Below are 15213 nucleotides of genomic sequence, written 5' to 3'. Positions count from 1 at the left end.
TGAGTCGTCTGTACATGAATGAGTGGATGAAGCTTTGCTCCGGGCCAGTGATTCGGTTTCATGTGGATTTAGATTATTCTAGTTATGCTCAGTGCTATATTTATTCAGCTATAAATCAACTGTATAAAAACTATTAAAGCCGACAATAACATCGGTATCTTTAATTTCTAAAAATGTATCAACCATGTTTTATCTATATAGGCCAAAAATGGGGAAATATCAAGAAATATAGGAATTATAGTTTCCCTATAAAATAATTTGAGTTTCATTAAAATATAAAAATTTAATAATAATGTAATTATGATGATGATGATGATGATGATATTTTTTTTTATTAATGTTTATACCTAATTGGATTTTCTTAATTTGAAAACAAGCAACAAAATAAAACACACATGTTCTCAGCATTTATAAACAACACAGACAAAACTAAAAAAGGCTGAATATTTATTAAAAATAATAGAACTATACATATTTCAGTTTCAGTGTGACCCTGGTCTTAGGTCACTGGGGTATATTTGCAGAAATAGTTAAAAAATCATTGTAAGGGTCAAAATTATTGTTTTTTTCTTTTATGCCAAAAATCATTAGGATATTAAGTAAAAGTCATGTTGCATGAAGATATTTTGTTTCTTATCGTAAATATATCAAAACCTATATTCTTTAGGTTCTTGTTTTGTTAGTTGTGAGGGTCTTTCATGTAACGGCAGCTATCTGACGATCTCTGTGCAGTTCTTGTGCCCAGCGGAGCTCCTGTGACTAAAACTAGCAGTGTGATGGAGCCCATGACTATACACCCCAAACCCGGCCAGGGGCCTCCTGGGCAGAACATCAACCGGACTACAAGGTCAGAATACTAAACAACCCGTGAACACACGCACACATGCACTCTGAAAAAACAACAGCCGCTATTAGCCGCTAGTATAGAACTTTCTGTAGTGTTTGTGGAGTCTGACTCCAGTAAAAGGTGAGTGTGTCCTTATCTGAACACAGAGGTGGAAAACGCCTGTAGGGAAATGCTGCTTTACCAGCTCATTAATTCCAAGTCAAGTCCTCATTCACGCACACAGTGCCAGAGGACCAGACAAGTAGGTCACTCCGATTACTAATGGTGTTACCAGCATGACCCGAGTCCAAATATCATAGCCAGAAACCTGCACATCTGTTCTTGTTGGTTGCAGCATGGATAAAACCTTCAGTAAAAGCACACTGATGCGCTCCGGATCCATCGAGAGACCAGGCAGATGTCAGAGAAACCATGTCGACTGTAAGTTGGTGTTACTTTAATAAAAGCCTAGCGACCATTGTTGTAGTGAAAATGCAAAGCTAATTGTGATGTCACTTCCTGTTTCTGTGGAACAGCTAAAGACGTTCCTGGAGGCCCCCAAAACAGCACGGGTCAAACTCTGCCTGCTACACACATGCCCAGGAAAACTTACCTGGTATGTTCAACCACAACATTGGCTTTTATTATTAAATTAATTGAGGATAATAAAAAAAAAAAATCAGGCTTTTAGCTTGTTTCTCATTGAAAATGTTTTTAAAAAGGTCTTTCAAAACGGGATGAATTATAGGCCTATTATTGAAGTTAATAAAAATTAAGAGCAGCTTTATTTCAAGCAACGACTTTTAAAAACAACCTGTTTAAAACAAAATACAGTTCCTCTTATTTTTTTCACTATGTTTGGGCCACAATAGAAATTAAGGGAGTAAATTAAGGAAGTAGTTTCTCTGAGAGAATATGCGGCATTATCCATGAGATGCCATAGCGCCATGAGTTTTTACTTTCACTTTCTGGAGAATTGAATGAGATTATGTCGTTTTGTGCAAACAGAAGCCGAAGCGTGTGAAGGCCATGTATAACTGTGTGGCTGATAACCCAGACGAGCTGACGTTCTCTGAGGGTGAGGTGATCGTGGTGGATGGTGAGGAGGACCAGGAGTGGTGGGTGAGTGTGATGACACACACCTCACTTCCAAATATTAAGAGCGAGGGAACCAGAGAGGAAACGTTTGTTGACCATATTTCCTTTCTTGTGACTGGCTGGTTGTTAATAAGTAAACTCAGTGAGGGTTCAGTGTCTCTGCATGTTTTCCACCAAACTGGCCGAGTTTAGTCATTTATTCTCCATGGAGCCAAATCTGTGTTCCTGTGCGACTTCTGTCCTATTTACATACTTCAGTGGGTTCAAGCTGCATTTCCATTGCAGTTTTTTGCCAGTTGTTAAGAATACTGTTGTATTAATTTCTTGCCTTAATTATGATAGGATAGTGCAGTGATGACAGGAAACGAAGTAAGAGAGAGGAGTGTAGGGATCATGAAAGGTCCTTGAGTCAGGATTTGAACTCAGGATGATTGAAACGCAACGGCGAACTGCCCACAAAGCTATCTGCGCTGGTCCTGATTTCATATTTGAAATAAATATATTTGAGTTAAGTTAAATTCAATGTATAAATATTTGTGCACCACTGTATGCAGAGTTTTTCTTTTTAAGATTGTATTTTTGCTTTTATTAAGTGAAGTTGGAGAGAGGGGGGTGGGGTCAAGTTTGGATTCGAACTCGGGACACTCGTAGTACAACGGCTGTCGGCGCTGACAGTTTTAAGAATATTTCTAACACACTTCCTTCTGATTGTTTTGTAGCTGGGCCACATAGAGGGAGAGCCAATGAGACGAGGAGCGTTTCCTGTCACATTCGTGCAGTTCTTCATGGACTGAAGTTCAGAGATCAGAGACATGGAGTTGGACCGATGACGGCACTTCTCTGCTTCTGTGTGGCCTCGCTGAACATCATCATGATCATCATTATCTTCATCCCCTTAATCTTGAAGCTTGTGTCTGAGCTTCCAAAATCCCTGGCTCGAGCGACGCTGGAATATAACCACTTTTTGTTTTTGGTTTGTGGACCAGACTTGCATAAATGCATTTTTAACTTATTTTATCGTCACCACAGTTCTAATGACAAATGTCATCAAAATGAAGGTTTTACTCTGAAACCATTCACATCCTTACTCCTTTAATACAGACCGCTTTACAGCGTACGTGTGTTTTTGAAGTACACAGATCTGTGAAAATGGTCTTATTTGCCCACGTTCCATGATTGGCAAGGAAAGACGGAAGGATAATCAGAGAATCGCTGACTTTTGAGTACTCTGTTGGAAAAGAGCTTCGTCAACGGTGCTAAACCAGGAATATGCTACGAGAGCCGTCCAACTTTCCCGTTTCACACTCCCTGCCCCAGTGCTGAGTGTATAAATAGGCCTGCCATTGCTCACACATGGGAGATATCTCAAGTGCACCGTGTGGACGAGAGAGACCGAGAAACAGACCGACACGAGAGTGCTCTGTGCTGGCTGAGGGACAGGGTGTTAAGTTTAAGACATTATAAAATGTGTTAACGCACATTATACCTCTATGCTGAAAACTGTTTAGTATTTCACATGCCAGTTTATTGAAACTAAAAAGGGACTCTTATTATGAAGTTCCGGGCTGTGGGGTAGTTGTTGAACGTGCGTTGTGACGGAGTGGAGTAAAGAGGAATAAATGGAGAACATTGATTGATTCAAAAGTGTTTTATTTCGAGTAACATTGGTAGCAGAGGATGGTTAGCAACTACAGAGTACCCCCGACCTTTGATGAAGGAAAACCCTATGAAAGTTGGAAGAATGAAGTCGCGATTTGGACTAGAGTTACAGACCTCGAGAAAAAAAAGCAGGCGCTTGCTGTGGCTTTGGCGCTTTCGGGAAGAGCGAGAGAAACGGCGATGGAAATACCGGTAGACGATCTGAATAAGGACACTGGCATGGACACTTTACTTACGAAACTCGATGACTTGTTTCTTAAAGAAGAAAAGGACCAAGTTTACGAGGCGTACTCGAGCTTTGATCGGATTGTGAGAGATAGCAGTGTTTCCATGACAGACTATATAATTGATTTTGAACAGCGATACTCACGGATGCGTAAATATAAGATGGAGCTTCCCGATGCAGTATTGGCATTCAAACTGCTGGACACTGCGTGCTTGGAAGTGAAAGATCGACAGTTAGCGCTGACAGCATGTACAGATTTGGATTTTGCGTCAATGAAGTCAGCACTGAAGAGGATTTTCGGAGGAAAGCCTGCTTCTACAGTGGGAATTAATCAGGAAACAGCATATGTAACAGAACATAGACGACAAAGGAGCAAGCCATGGTCCCAAAATGTTCAGCAAAAGACACCACTGCCTGGCACTAACCCTCTGGACAGGTATGGACGCAGATCAAAATGTGCTGTTTGTCAAAGCACATTCCACTGGGCCAAAGACTGTCCACACCGAGGTGAGCAAGTCAAACTGACTGAAGATTGTAAAGCAGATGATATAGAGGAATGCAACATTACTCTGTATACAAAAGATTCGCCCACTGAAGCAGAAATATTCATGACTGAGTGTTTTGGCTCAGCAATAATAGACACTGCATGCACACGAACTGTGTGTGGACAGGAATGGATAAATAACTACATTGCTGAACTAAGCCAAAATGAGATAAAAGACATGAGGAAGACAGAAACTCACAGTCACAGACCTTTTAAGTTTGGTGATGGAAAAGTGGTCTATTCCAACAGAAAATTGAAAATTCCTGCAAAGATTGGACAAACTAGGTGTCATATTGAAACTGAAGTTGTACCAGCGAGCATTCCATTACTCTTAAGCAAGGCATCCATGAAAAGAGCAGGGACAGTGCTAGATATGGAAAATGACAGTGCGGTAATGTTCAGTAAACCTGTAAAACTTGACTTTACAAGCTCTGGTCATTACTGTGTAAACATTATGGACAATGAAAAAAAAAACATTCAAAGTGATGACTGTGTCTTGGTTGCTGTTGAAGATGTCACTCTTGAGGAACAAAAGAATGCGGATGTACAAAGTCAGTGTGCTGAGGAAATTCTGACAATATCAGACAAAATCAGCTTAGCAGAAAAACACAAAATCCTAATGAAGCTTCACAGACAATTTGGTCATGCTTCTGCTGACAGATTGCAGAGACTTCTTACTAGCTCAGGAAATAAAGATGCAGAATGTAGTGTCATTCTGGAGAAAATTGTGAGTGAATGTGGAACGTGTCAAAGATACAGTAAGACCAAACCAAAGCCTGCTGTTGGTCTACCACTAGCTTCTCAGTACAATGAAACTGTTGCAGTAGATCTACATGAACTTGAACCAGGTGTGTGGTATCTCCACATTATTGATCAGTTCACAAGATTTAGTGCAGGCAGCATACTGACCACAAAGAAGTCATCTGAAATAGTGAAACACTTTGTCCATGTCTGGATAAGTGTCCATGGTCCACCTCAGAAACTTTTTAGTGACAATGGGGGAGAATTTAATAATGATGAGGTTAGAGACATGGCAGAAAACTTCAATATAGAAATAAAGACAACAGCAGCATACAGCCCGTGGAGCAATGGTCTTACAGAGCGACACAATCAAACACTTTCAGAGATCATAATGAAAGTGAAGTCAAGTAACGGCTGTGACTGGGACACTGCATTGGACTGGGCTCTTATGGCAAAGAATACCATGCAAAATGTTCATGGCTACAGTCCTCATCAACTGGTGTTTGGACAGAATCCCAACCTGCCCTCTGTGTTAACCGACAAGCCCCCAGCTTTAGAGGGCACAACGAAAAGTGAGTGGGTGGCAAAACACATCTCTGCTCTACATGCATCAAGAAAGGCGTTTACGGAAGCAGAATGCTCAGAAAGAATACGGAGAGCACTACGTAAACAATTGCGTCATACAGATGAAAAATATGAAATGGGTGACAAAGTGTACTACAAGAGAGTTGACTGTCAAGAGTGGAAAGGACCAGGAGTTGTCATTGGCCAGGATGGTGCAGTGGTGTTTGTTAGACATGGAGGAACCTGCATTAGAGTACATTATCTCAGACTAAAAAAAGTAAACGCAGACAGTGGAGATCAACATGTCATTAGGGATGATGCTGAAGTTAACACAAACAACATGCAAAGACAGGAGATAGCAGGAGCTGCTGTCAACAACGTGGAGGGAACAGAAACTGTAACTGAAATACAGCAGAGTTCAGTGCAAACTGAGGACACAGGGGTACCCACTATGGGACAGAATGTAGCAGCACAACACACAAGTGATGATGTAGTGACACAAAGTGATACAGAGCAGAGAACTGATGTCCATTTAAAAACAGGGCAAGTTCTAAAATACAGAGACAGAGATAGTGGGGCTTTGCACACAGCAAAAGTACTAGGGCGTGCAGGCAAAGCTACTGGCAAATACAAAAACTGGTACAACCTTCTGCTCATTGAACCAACTAATGTTGCAGGCAGTAAAGATTCAGTTGACGTATCATGTCTAGACTGTCTTCAAATGGAACCCGATGTTGCTGATGTTAGTGCCACAACTGTCAGTGAGGATGTACTGATAACAAAAGATCTATCCTTCGACCTAGCCAAACAAGAAGAGATGAGGAGTTGGAGAGACAACAGTGTGTTTGAGGAAGTTCAGGATGAGGGACAAAAGTGCATCTCTACCAGATGGGTGTGCACTCTTAAGGAAACACTAACTGGACTAGTACCTAAAGCACGATTGGTGGCAAGAGGTTTTGAGGAGTTAAATGTGTTAGAGTTACAAAAAGATTCTCCCACATGTGCTTCTGAGTCTCTTCGATTGCTGGTGGCAGTTATTTGTCAAAAACAGTGGACACTTCATTCCATGGATATAAAGTCTGCATTTCTGCAGGGGATAGAACTGTCACGTGACATCTACATCAGGCCTCCCCCTGAGGCTATATGTGAGGGAACATTGTGGAAGCTAAAAAAGTGTGTATATGGTCTGGCAGATGCTTCATTGTACTGGTACAATAGAGTAAAAGACATAGTGCTGAAAGCAGGAGGAAAAATGTCCAAGGTTGATCCAGCTGTTTTTTATTGGCTAGATCAGGACTGCACTGTAACTGGGGTACTTGCCTGTCATGTGGATGACTTCATATGGGGGGGCACACAAAGTTTCTCAACAACCATAATACCACATCTAAGATCTGTTTTCCAAGTTGGTCGTGAGGAACATGATCACTTCTGTTATGTGGGAATAGACTTTGTGACTGTCGAAAGAAAAGTACAAATACACCAGGAAAACTACATTCAGCACATGAAATACATTCATATGGATCCTTCACGAGCTGTGGAACAAGACTCACCTCTCTGTGAGGAGGAAAAGGATCAGCTCAGGTCCAAAATTGGTCAAATTCTCTGGGTGGCAAGGCAGAGCAGGCCAGATGTCATATTTGATGCTAGCAACTTGACATCAAACATAAAAAATGCAACTGTGCAGACAATCCATGAAGCAAACCGGATAGTGTGCAAACTTAAGTCCAAGAAGGTAATTCTAAATTTCCAACACTTGGGCAGAGACAGTGCTCTTAAGATGATTGTGTTCAGCGATGCTTCATTTGGAAATCTTTCAGATGGAGGCACTCAAGGAGGACACCTGATTACTTTAATGGGAGAAAATGGAAAATTCTCTCCCCTTTCTTGGCAATCAAAGAAAGTCAAAAGGATTGTGCGGAGTACACTTGCTGGTGAAACATTGGCAATGTCTGATGGAATTGACAATTCTATTTTTCTGTCCACACTGTTCTCAGAACTAACTACTGGTGATGCTGAACATGCTCTACCAATAATCTGTGTCACTGACAATCATTCACTTGTTGATGCAATTAAGTCCACAAAGCCAGTCTCTGAGAAAAGACTCCGCCTGGAGATAAGTGGTATCAAAGAACTTATCCAAACACAGAGAGTTGAGCGAATACAGTGGTGCAACACAAAAGAACAACTTGCAGACTGTCTTACCAAAAAGGGAGCATCAACTTGTCAGTTACTCAAGGCACTGAGTGAAGGACAATGGAAATTGAATTAAAACAAAGTCTGTTCTTATGTTTGACTGGAGAGTTTGTTGAAATATGTTAGGTCGTATTTTTGTTCTAGAATGTTGTTCCATATGGCCTGTTAGTATGTTAAATTGAAAGATTTTTTTTTTTTTTAAAGAGTGGGAGTTTGTTAAGTTTAAGACATTATAAAATGTGTTAACGCACATTATACCTCTATGCTGAAAACTGTTTAGTATTTCACATGCCAGTTTATTGAAACTAAAAAGGGACTCTTATTATGAAGTTCCGGGCTGTGGGGTAGTTGTTGAACGTGCGTTGTGACGGAGTGGAGTAAAGAGGAATAAATGGAGAACATTGATTGATTCAAAAGTGTTTTATTTCGAGTAACACAGGGGACGTGGAGACTGAATGGAAGTAATCTTGACCCTGTGCCTGCTGGGAGATTTGAGCAGCGTGACAGTTTGCATGAACATTCGGTGGCCTCCAGAGAGAGCAACGGAGCATCAAGGTGGTTTATTTCTGTATAGATATTTATAATTCAGAGCTGTCCTTCTGCGTTCTTGATTTAGATGCTTTTATTGATTTGAATGATCTTTTGCAGACCTTCCTTCAGCGTGCAGGCCGTTTGTCTTCAGAGGTCTGTGGAACGCTGTCATTTATCATTCGTTCTTAAAGTGATAGACCAAAAATGAAAGTATGGTCATTTGTTTAAGCTCATGTTCTTTCATAACAGGAACTGTGGGTGTTGTGTACTGTCACTCTATTCCAAATCTAATGAAGTAGCCATTGTAACTTTGTGTGAGGAAGAAACTAATATTTAAATGGATTGATCAGCAAAACACTTTCATGTCGTTCCAAACCTGTATGAGTTATTTATTCGAAGGAACACAAAAGCTATTTTGAAGAACGTGGGAACCAAACAACATTGGAGCCTATTGACTTGTATTGTTAAGACAAAAATAACTTATTTTCAATAATAATGTCATTTTGTGTTTGACAAAGTCGTACTGATTTGGAATGAGGGAGAGTATTAATTTGTTATTCACTGAAAATCATCTTCTGTGGTTCTCATATTCCATTCAGTTTAAACATGCTGTGTCAAGACATGCCAAGCCAGTTTTATGAGAACCGAACTTGATAAACGAATGATGTCAGACTTGGCACAGCATGTCACATTAGAGTCAAAAGCAAGTTTGAATGAGTTAAAGGGGAAGATATTAAGTGAATAACATTCTTACCCATTTGTTGTTTTAGTCCCAACACATGGGTTCTGGGTACTTGCAATTTAGCACAAAAATGTACAATGTCATTGTTGTCTTTTTGTAAGAGCTTGGCGGGGTTTGTTGTCATTATGGGAAAAAGCACTCTTGACATTTTAAAATATTTATCCTGGCTGGTTCTGTGGAAGATAAAAAGGTTTGAAATATGAAGGAAAGCAAATGACAGAATTTTTCTTTTTTGGGTGAATGATCCTTTTAATATGCTCTTACCTTTCTCCAGTGTACAAAAAAATAACATTGAACATTTTTTTTTTTACTTTGAGATCTCCAAAACCTATTCATTTTTAACAGATTCCAAGGTGACAGTTTGAGATGTTCCCAGAGTCTCTCAGCGTTGGCTGGCCAGATGGGTGTTCCCTGTACCAGTAATAACTCTGCATCTCTCTAATTGTATTCCAGGGGAAATTAAAATCCCTCATGTCATTTCCCCTCACAACACTTCTCTTAATCCTTTCTAAAGCTTTGAAATGCTCATCCATCTGTAATTGTGTGCAGGAGTAACACAGCAGAGCGTTATGTGTCATGAGTGTTTGATGTGGTTGCAGAGCAACTTAATAGAGTCTATTATGTAACTTTTAATTAAAGTCATGTTAGTCTTGATTGAGCTCGGACCGGAGTGACCTGTAATTATCTGGGTTCAGCTCACTGTATGCGGCCAGCACCTGATTGTAGATAAATGTAGACTTTGCTTTGTGCATATTTAATTGTAAACAGAGAGCTAAACTGATAATGTTTTGACGTATTGTTAGATAAGACTGTTACAGTACACTTTTAACTAAGTTGAAAACAACCTCTATTCGCCTGTTTACCATAAACATCATTGATGCTAATATATAAATATATGTACAAATAAATGGGAAAACTGGAATTAAAAACCTGCAAATGAATTCCGTGCTAATGTGTTGCATTATTTGGGTAGTTTAAAACGAATTCAGGTTTTCTGTTCCTCGATTAGGGAGCTGTTGTTGTTATTAAACATGAATATTTTCAAAACGCTCCTATTATTCAACAGGATGAAAGCACTGCCATCTAGTGGAAACGAGGGGGAAAAACAAGAAGAAAATGCATTCTGTTCCCATTTGTTTATTGTACCGTATCAACTGATCCCACCTGGACCAGGAGGACGACAAAAGAGGGGGATGTACATATAAAGGACGCAAAGGGTTTAGTTCTTACAGCATCTTTGTGTTCACACTGACATTAATGTACCACGGTTTACACAAATCCCACTAGAGCCTAACAAATCCCAGATTCACTGGCCCTTAGTGGGGAAATGTGCTCTGAGGTTATTGTATATTTACATTAAATAAGATTAAATTAGGTTACAAAAATAGACAGAGAACAGACTTGGCTTTTGGGTTGTGGTGGGAGGGGCTGTTAAGAGCAGAGGATGCTGGGACTAATGTATATGGTGTAAACGTGGTTGAGATGGCTGCCCTTTCATGCTGAACAAAGAGCGATCAGCTGTATTAACATTTATCAAAGTGAGACAAATTCCAGCAGTTGTGTCAGATGCTTTTAAAAAGGGCACCTCTCCTGAAGGAACGAGCGAGCGTGGAAGAACAGGAACACTCCCGAACAGACCTCAGGACTTCCCTGAGGCCAGGGCACAGTCGAAGGAGGTGGACAGTACTTTACAGATGGCCTGGGCTTGTTCCTGTAGAGCACAAATGATTTGTTACTTTTACAGAGCACCACAGAGGAGTGCTCTTTACACACTGCAATTCAAAGGTTTGGATCAACCAAATTAATACTTGTATTCAGAAAGAATGTGTTAAATTGATCAAAAGTGATAGCAATAAGATTTATCGGCACAACTTTTTCAACATTCATAATAAGAAATGTTTTGTGAGCAAATCGCCATATTAAAATGTTTTCTGAAGGATCACCAAGAATTTTCAGCATAATTACACCAGTCTTTAATGTTACGTTTTAAAATATATACAATTTGTAATAATTTGAAATGTGTAATATTACTGTTTATTGTATTATTGAGAAAACAAATGCTGCTTTAGTAAGCATAAAAAAAATATATATAAAAAAAAAAACTTTAACTGTAATAGTGTATAATTGGTATGTTTATAGTATAAATATCAATATAAAGGACAGTATAATGTCATACATATGTAAAATGGTCAGTTTCAACTAATTGATGTAGATGTCTGACTAAAAAATTCATCATCACGCAGTTAAAAAATAAGTTAAAAATAAACGAGTAAAATACATGTCAATAATGTTTTTGTATAAATGTTATACAAATATTAACATCAGTAACCCTTGTTAATTTGATTACTTTTAGACTTTTTACTTACTTTCGGGTATATGAGTACTTACTTTTTTTTTTTTTTTGCCCTAATAATTTTAAATAGAATTAGTTACAAAAAAGAAGATGTGTCTGTGTGTGTGACCCATTTCAGAGCAAATACACAAATACTGAAATATGTTTTTTCTGCTACACTGTCCAGATCTAGGCTCATCATGCTTGTCACTTCCTGTCTTGAGGTCTTACCGCACTGCTGCACTGATACACCCAGATGCTGCACTCCTGCTGCTCTGCATCTGTGGTCTTCAGCGCCAGCAGGTTCTTTCCAGCACCCAGACCATCATCATAGCAAAGCATACGTACAATCAGGTAGAGCGGGTGACGGTGCAGCACATCCTGACAAGACAGAGAATCAATAATCGATCAGATCCTGAGAGAAACACAGCCACGCCATTATTTCAGAGTACAGCACTGTGGAATGATGAGTGGGTAATGTTCTGTTTCAGCTCCACACAATTATTATTATTTTGGGATTATGAATCTAAATGCTATCATATGCTCCTAATACGAACACAAAGTTGACACTGGGTCAGGTGAATGAACTCACACACTGGTCCAATGAGGCCACTTTAACTCCATACTTAGACACTCTCAGAATCATCTCCTCATCTCCAGGCACAAACGGCAGTTTTCCATCTTGCTTAAAAGTGAATACATGAGATATAATCAAAGTTTTTAAACGGCTTCAGACTCAATGCATAATAACGATTTAATCTCTGCTTTATAATCAGAGGGGGCACTTTGTACCTCTCCTCTAGCCCAGGAGAAATAGATTTCAAAATACAGTTCAACATCAACCTAAAATCATAAGAATCATGCTTTCTACAAAAGTCAAATGGTCACATGACACAAAGGTTGCCAGATTAAACAAATACTTCACTGCTGAAAGATTACTGATTTACTAAACAGGACTATCAAACATGAAGAGGAGAGATTTGAAGGAGATCCTCTGCAGTGAATGGGTGCCGTCAGAATGAGAGTCCAAACAGCTGATAAAAACATCACAATAATCCACACGACTCCAGTCCACCAATTAACATCTTGTGAAGTGAAAAGCTGTGCGTTTGTAAGAAACAAATCCATCAAGAAGTTTTCACTTCTGGTTAAGTTATGAGTGCATGATCCATAAGAAGTCTGCTTTCTCCAGTGAAAAAAAACATAAGTTGTCCTCTCTCACATCAAAATGCACGGACATATTTGTTTTGGTCTGTTTTTGTGCATATTTCTCTCTTGATTAAGACGGAATGACCTCTTCAACAATTTTAGGGATAATGGACTTATATTTTAGTTGGATTTTGATCGATTTGTTTCGCAAAAACATGCAGCGTTTCACTTCACAAGATGTTACTGAATGGTTTTGAGTCATGTGGATTACAGTGATTTTTATCAGCTCATTCTGGCGGCACCCATTCACTGCAGGAGTCCACTGGTGAGCAAGCAAAATTTATCCGAACCTGTTTCGATGAAGAAACAAAATCACCTAAATCTCGGTTGGCCTGTGGCAGAGTAAATTTTAAGCGAATTTCCGTGTTTTGAGTGAACTATTGCTTTAAGAGTTCAAACATCAAGTGGTCCCCTTTTGTAGATCTTTACCTGAGCCGCATCGATGTAGTTGATCAGGTCTAGCGGCTCCTGCAGGGTCTTGCTCATCTCAAACTGCAGCTTCTCGATGGCTCCCACATACTTGACTCTGAACTCAGCACAGGTGTCAGACACGGCGTTACCTGAGGGTTCAACAAGGTCAGGAACTAGTCCGGGTCTCAAATGTACACACACGAGTTTCTAGGTGTTTCAGTGAGGACTAACTTGAGCTCTTGGTGGAGTCCGTATCGAGACTGGCGACTGTGCTGGACCTAGACAGGCCTCCCAAACTGGAATCTACTGACTGGATAAAGGGAGATTAGAGTTCATCAGCAGACAGAATGGCTGAAGTCAAATGGAAATTCATCTAATATCTGTTTATGATGTATGTACTGAATGACTGCTGGTAACCCCACCTTGCTTTTAGTGCTGACCTCACTGCTCTGGGAGCTGCTGCTGCTGTGGCGCTTCTTGACCTTCCGAAACATCCTTCACCATGACGCCAGCGCTGCAGGTCTCCAGCCTCCCAGCAGATGGTAACACAGTCTGGGGACATTCAGCAGAATCAGTACTACATCAACTCATCAAAATCATCTTAGAAACCTATAGTCTCCTGCAAAGATGGATTTTAATCAAAGAACAAATATTTAAATTACACGATTCTTTCAAGGTTCGTATACTGTTTGACCAAGGTTTTCTTTTTTTCTTTGGTAGATTTCCATTTGAATGTCAGGTGATAATTTTTGCAAGAATTTATGCTTAACACCGTGTACAATTTGACACTAAAGAGAAAGTACAATATGCTAGCCAATGAAATCTTTTAGAAAAGAGCATACATATAAACAAATTTTGAAACAAATATGAAAAGGAAAATAATAATAATGTTCTTCCAGGCCTTGAACTCAATTTATTTTTGACCCATTCTCAAGAAATAATTTATATTTGATATTATTTGATACTAGAACTTTATGGAAGATTGATTCCATTAAATATGAATGTTATAATATTGTTTATTTCTGCAGGTCTGACTTTATTTCTCACAATTCTTTCTTTTTTCATGCAATTAAAAAAAAAAAAAAAAAAAACGTCTGAATTGTGAGCTATAAAATCTAAATTGCGAAACTCAGAACTACAGAACTTCAGAAAACTTTTCCTCTGTAGAAATGCAAGTTTGAATAAATCTCTCACAAATCTAACTTTTTTTTATTTACCTTATTTTTTTTAACCCGTGACAGAAACATCTTCCATAGGAATCAGACTTATTGTAAAAATAAATAAATAAAATATTCTACTAACATAATAAAAGCAAGTTATTTTACAATAAGATAACTGCTTTATAAATATTAATATTATATTTTCATACAAAAATTATTCTGGCTCAAATAACTATTATTCCTTAATTATAAAATAATATCGCAATACATCACATCATTGATTAAATCACTTTTTAAAATTCTTAACAGTTAAAAAAATGTGCAAACACTAACGTTAACTATTAAATAAAAAAATTATGTCCCCATGAGTAAAAACTGAGATGTCTCAGCATAATACACAACTAACAAGGTTCCTCAAGTAGTACTCCTGTTCAGATATAATAGACATATTTCGTTAAGAAAAACACTCTGGCTTTTAGAGTATGACAAACAGCATGGACGTGTTCTGGGGTTCAGGACACTGCACGAGCCCACGCCCCAAAAAACAATGGTGCCAAACTTAAAGTAGCTTTCCGAGTCACTCAACTATGACTTCTCCTGAGCGCGAGGTCGCGAGCTCACCGCAAGCTCATTGTTTATTAAAGCCCCGCGGAAAGTAACGGAAACCCGTTGCTAGGATAAACACTCAGCAGCACCCCACGTCCAACTTGACTAATGCTAGCACAAAGGGCTCTTATTTGGTCGTTTATTGGCATCTCTACAATTAAATATAGAGAATTTGAACTTGGTAAACAAGCATACTTGGCATACCTCTATTTTGAGCTCACTATGCAGCAGTGTACGGCTGTAATGATTATTAATAGGTAGGTTCATCAACGCAGCGGTCGGCGGCTCGCTCTGGCGAGACTTGTGTTGACACTTCACTTCCTGTACGGCTCCACCCAGCACTTCTTAAAGGGGCCGCACGATAGTAAATG

The 15213-nt window shown here is 39.2% G+C and overlaps 2 protein-coding genes across 2 annotated transcripts in view; one reads left to right on the top strand and one right to left on the bottom strand.

Moving 5' to 3' along the window:
- Positions 1–10065, top strand: part of LOC127976587 (arf-GAP with SH3 domain, ANK repeat and PH domain-containing protein 2) — a 70717-nt gene extending 60652 nt beyond the window's left edge. Inside the window, exons 24-28 of the mRNA XM_052581123.1 lie at positions 733–847; positions 1182–1267; positions 1363–1442; positions 1835–1948; positions 2644–10065. Coding sequence (XP_052437083.1) covers positions 733–847; positions 1182–1267; positions 1363–1442; positions 1835–1948; positions 2644–2718 — 470 coding nt within the window. The 3' untranslated portion in view covers positions 2719–10065. The remainder of the gene's footprint in view (positions 1–732; positions 848–1181; positions 1268–1362; positions 1443–1834; positions 1949–2643) is intronic.
- A 180-nt stretch (positions 10066–10245) lies between these two features.
- On the bottom strand, positions 10246–15191 carry LOC127976591 (integrin beta-1-binding protein 1). The gene is made up of 7 exons (XM_052581127.1): positions 15047–15191; positions 13499–13628; positions 13308–13386; positions 13095–13225; positions 12049–12141; positions 11688–11837; positions 10246–10835 (listed from the first exon to the last, which is right to left on the bottom strand). The coding sequence occupies exons 2-7, from the start codon at positions 13568–13570 to the stop codon at positions 10764–10766; spliced, it is 597 nt and encodes a 198-aa protein (XP_052437087.1). The 5' UTR covers positions 13571–13628; positions 15047–15191; the 3' UTR covers positions 10246–10763.
- Positions 15192–15213: the final 22 nt, after the last annotated feature.

The sequence above is a fragment of the Carassius gibelio genome, chromosome B17 (genome assembly GCF_023724105.1).
Source record: "Carassius gibelio isolate Cgi1373 ecotype wild population from Czech Republic chromosome B17, carGib1.2-hapl.c, whole genome shotgun sequence".
Lineage (NCBI taxonomy): Eukaryota > Metazoa > Chordata > Actinopteri > Cypriniformes > Cyprinidae > Carassius > Carassius gibelio.
This window is presented reverse-complemented; position numbering and strand designations above follow the sequence as displayed.

What these genes read in the sequence shown, in the direction of transcription:
- LOC127976591 (XM_052581127.1), bottom strand. Translation starts at nt 13,570, where the DNA reads ATGTTTCGGAAGGTCAAGAAGCGCCACAGCAGCAGCAGCTCCCAGAGC. An exon ending in AGGTCAGCACTAAAAGCAAG is followed by an intron (nt 13,387 to 13,498) that starts GTGGGGTTACCA and finishes CCCTTTATCCAG; the next exon opens with TCAGTAGATTCCAGTTTGGG. An exon ending in TGTATCAGTGCAGCAGTGCG is followed by an intron (nt 10,836 to 11,687) that starts GTAAGACCTCAA and finishes TGTGCTCTACAG; the next exon opens with GAACAAGCCCAGGCCATCTG.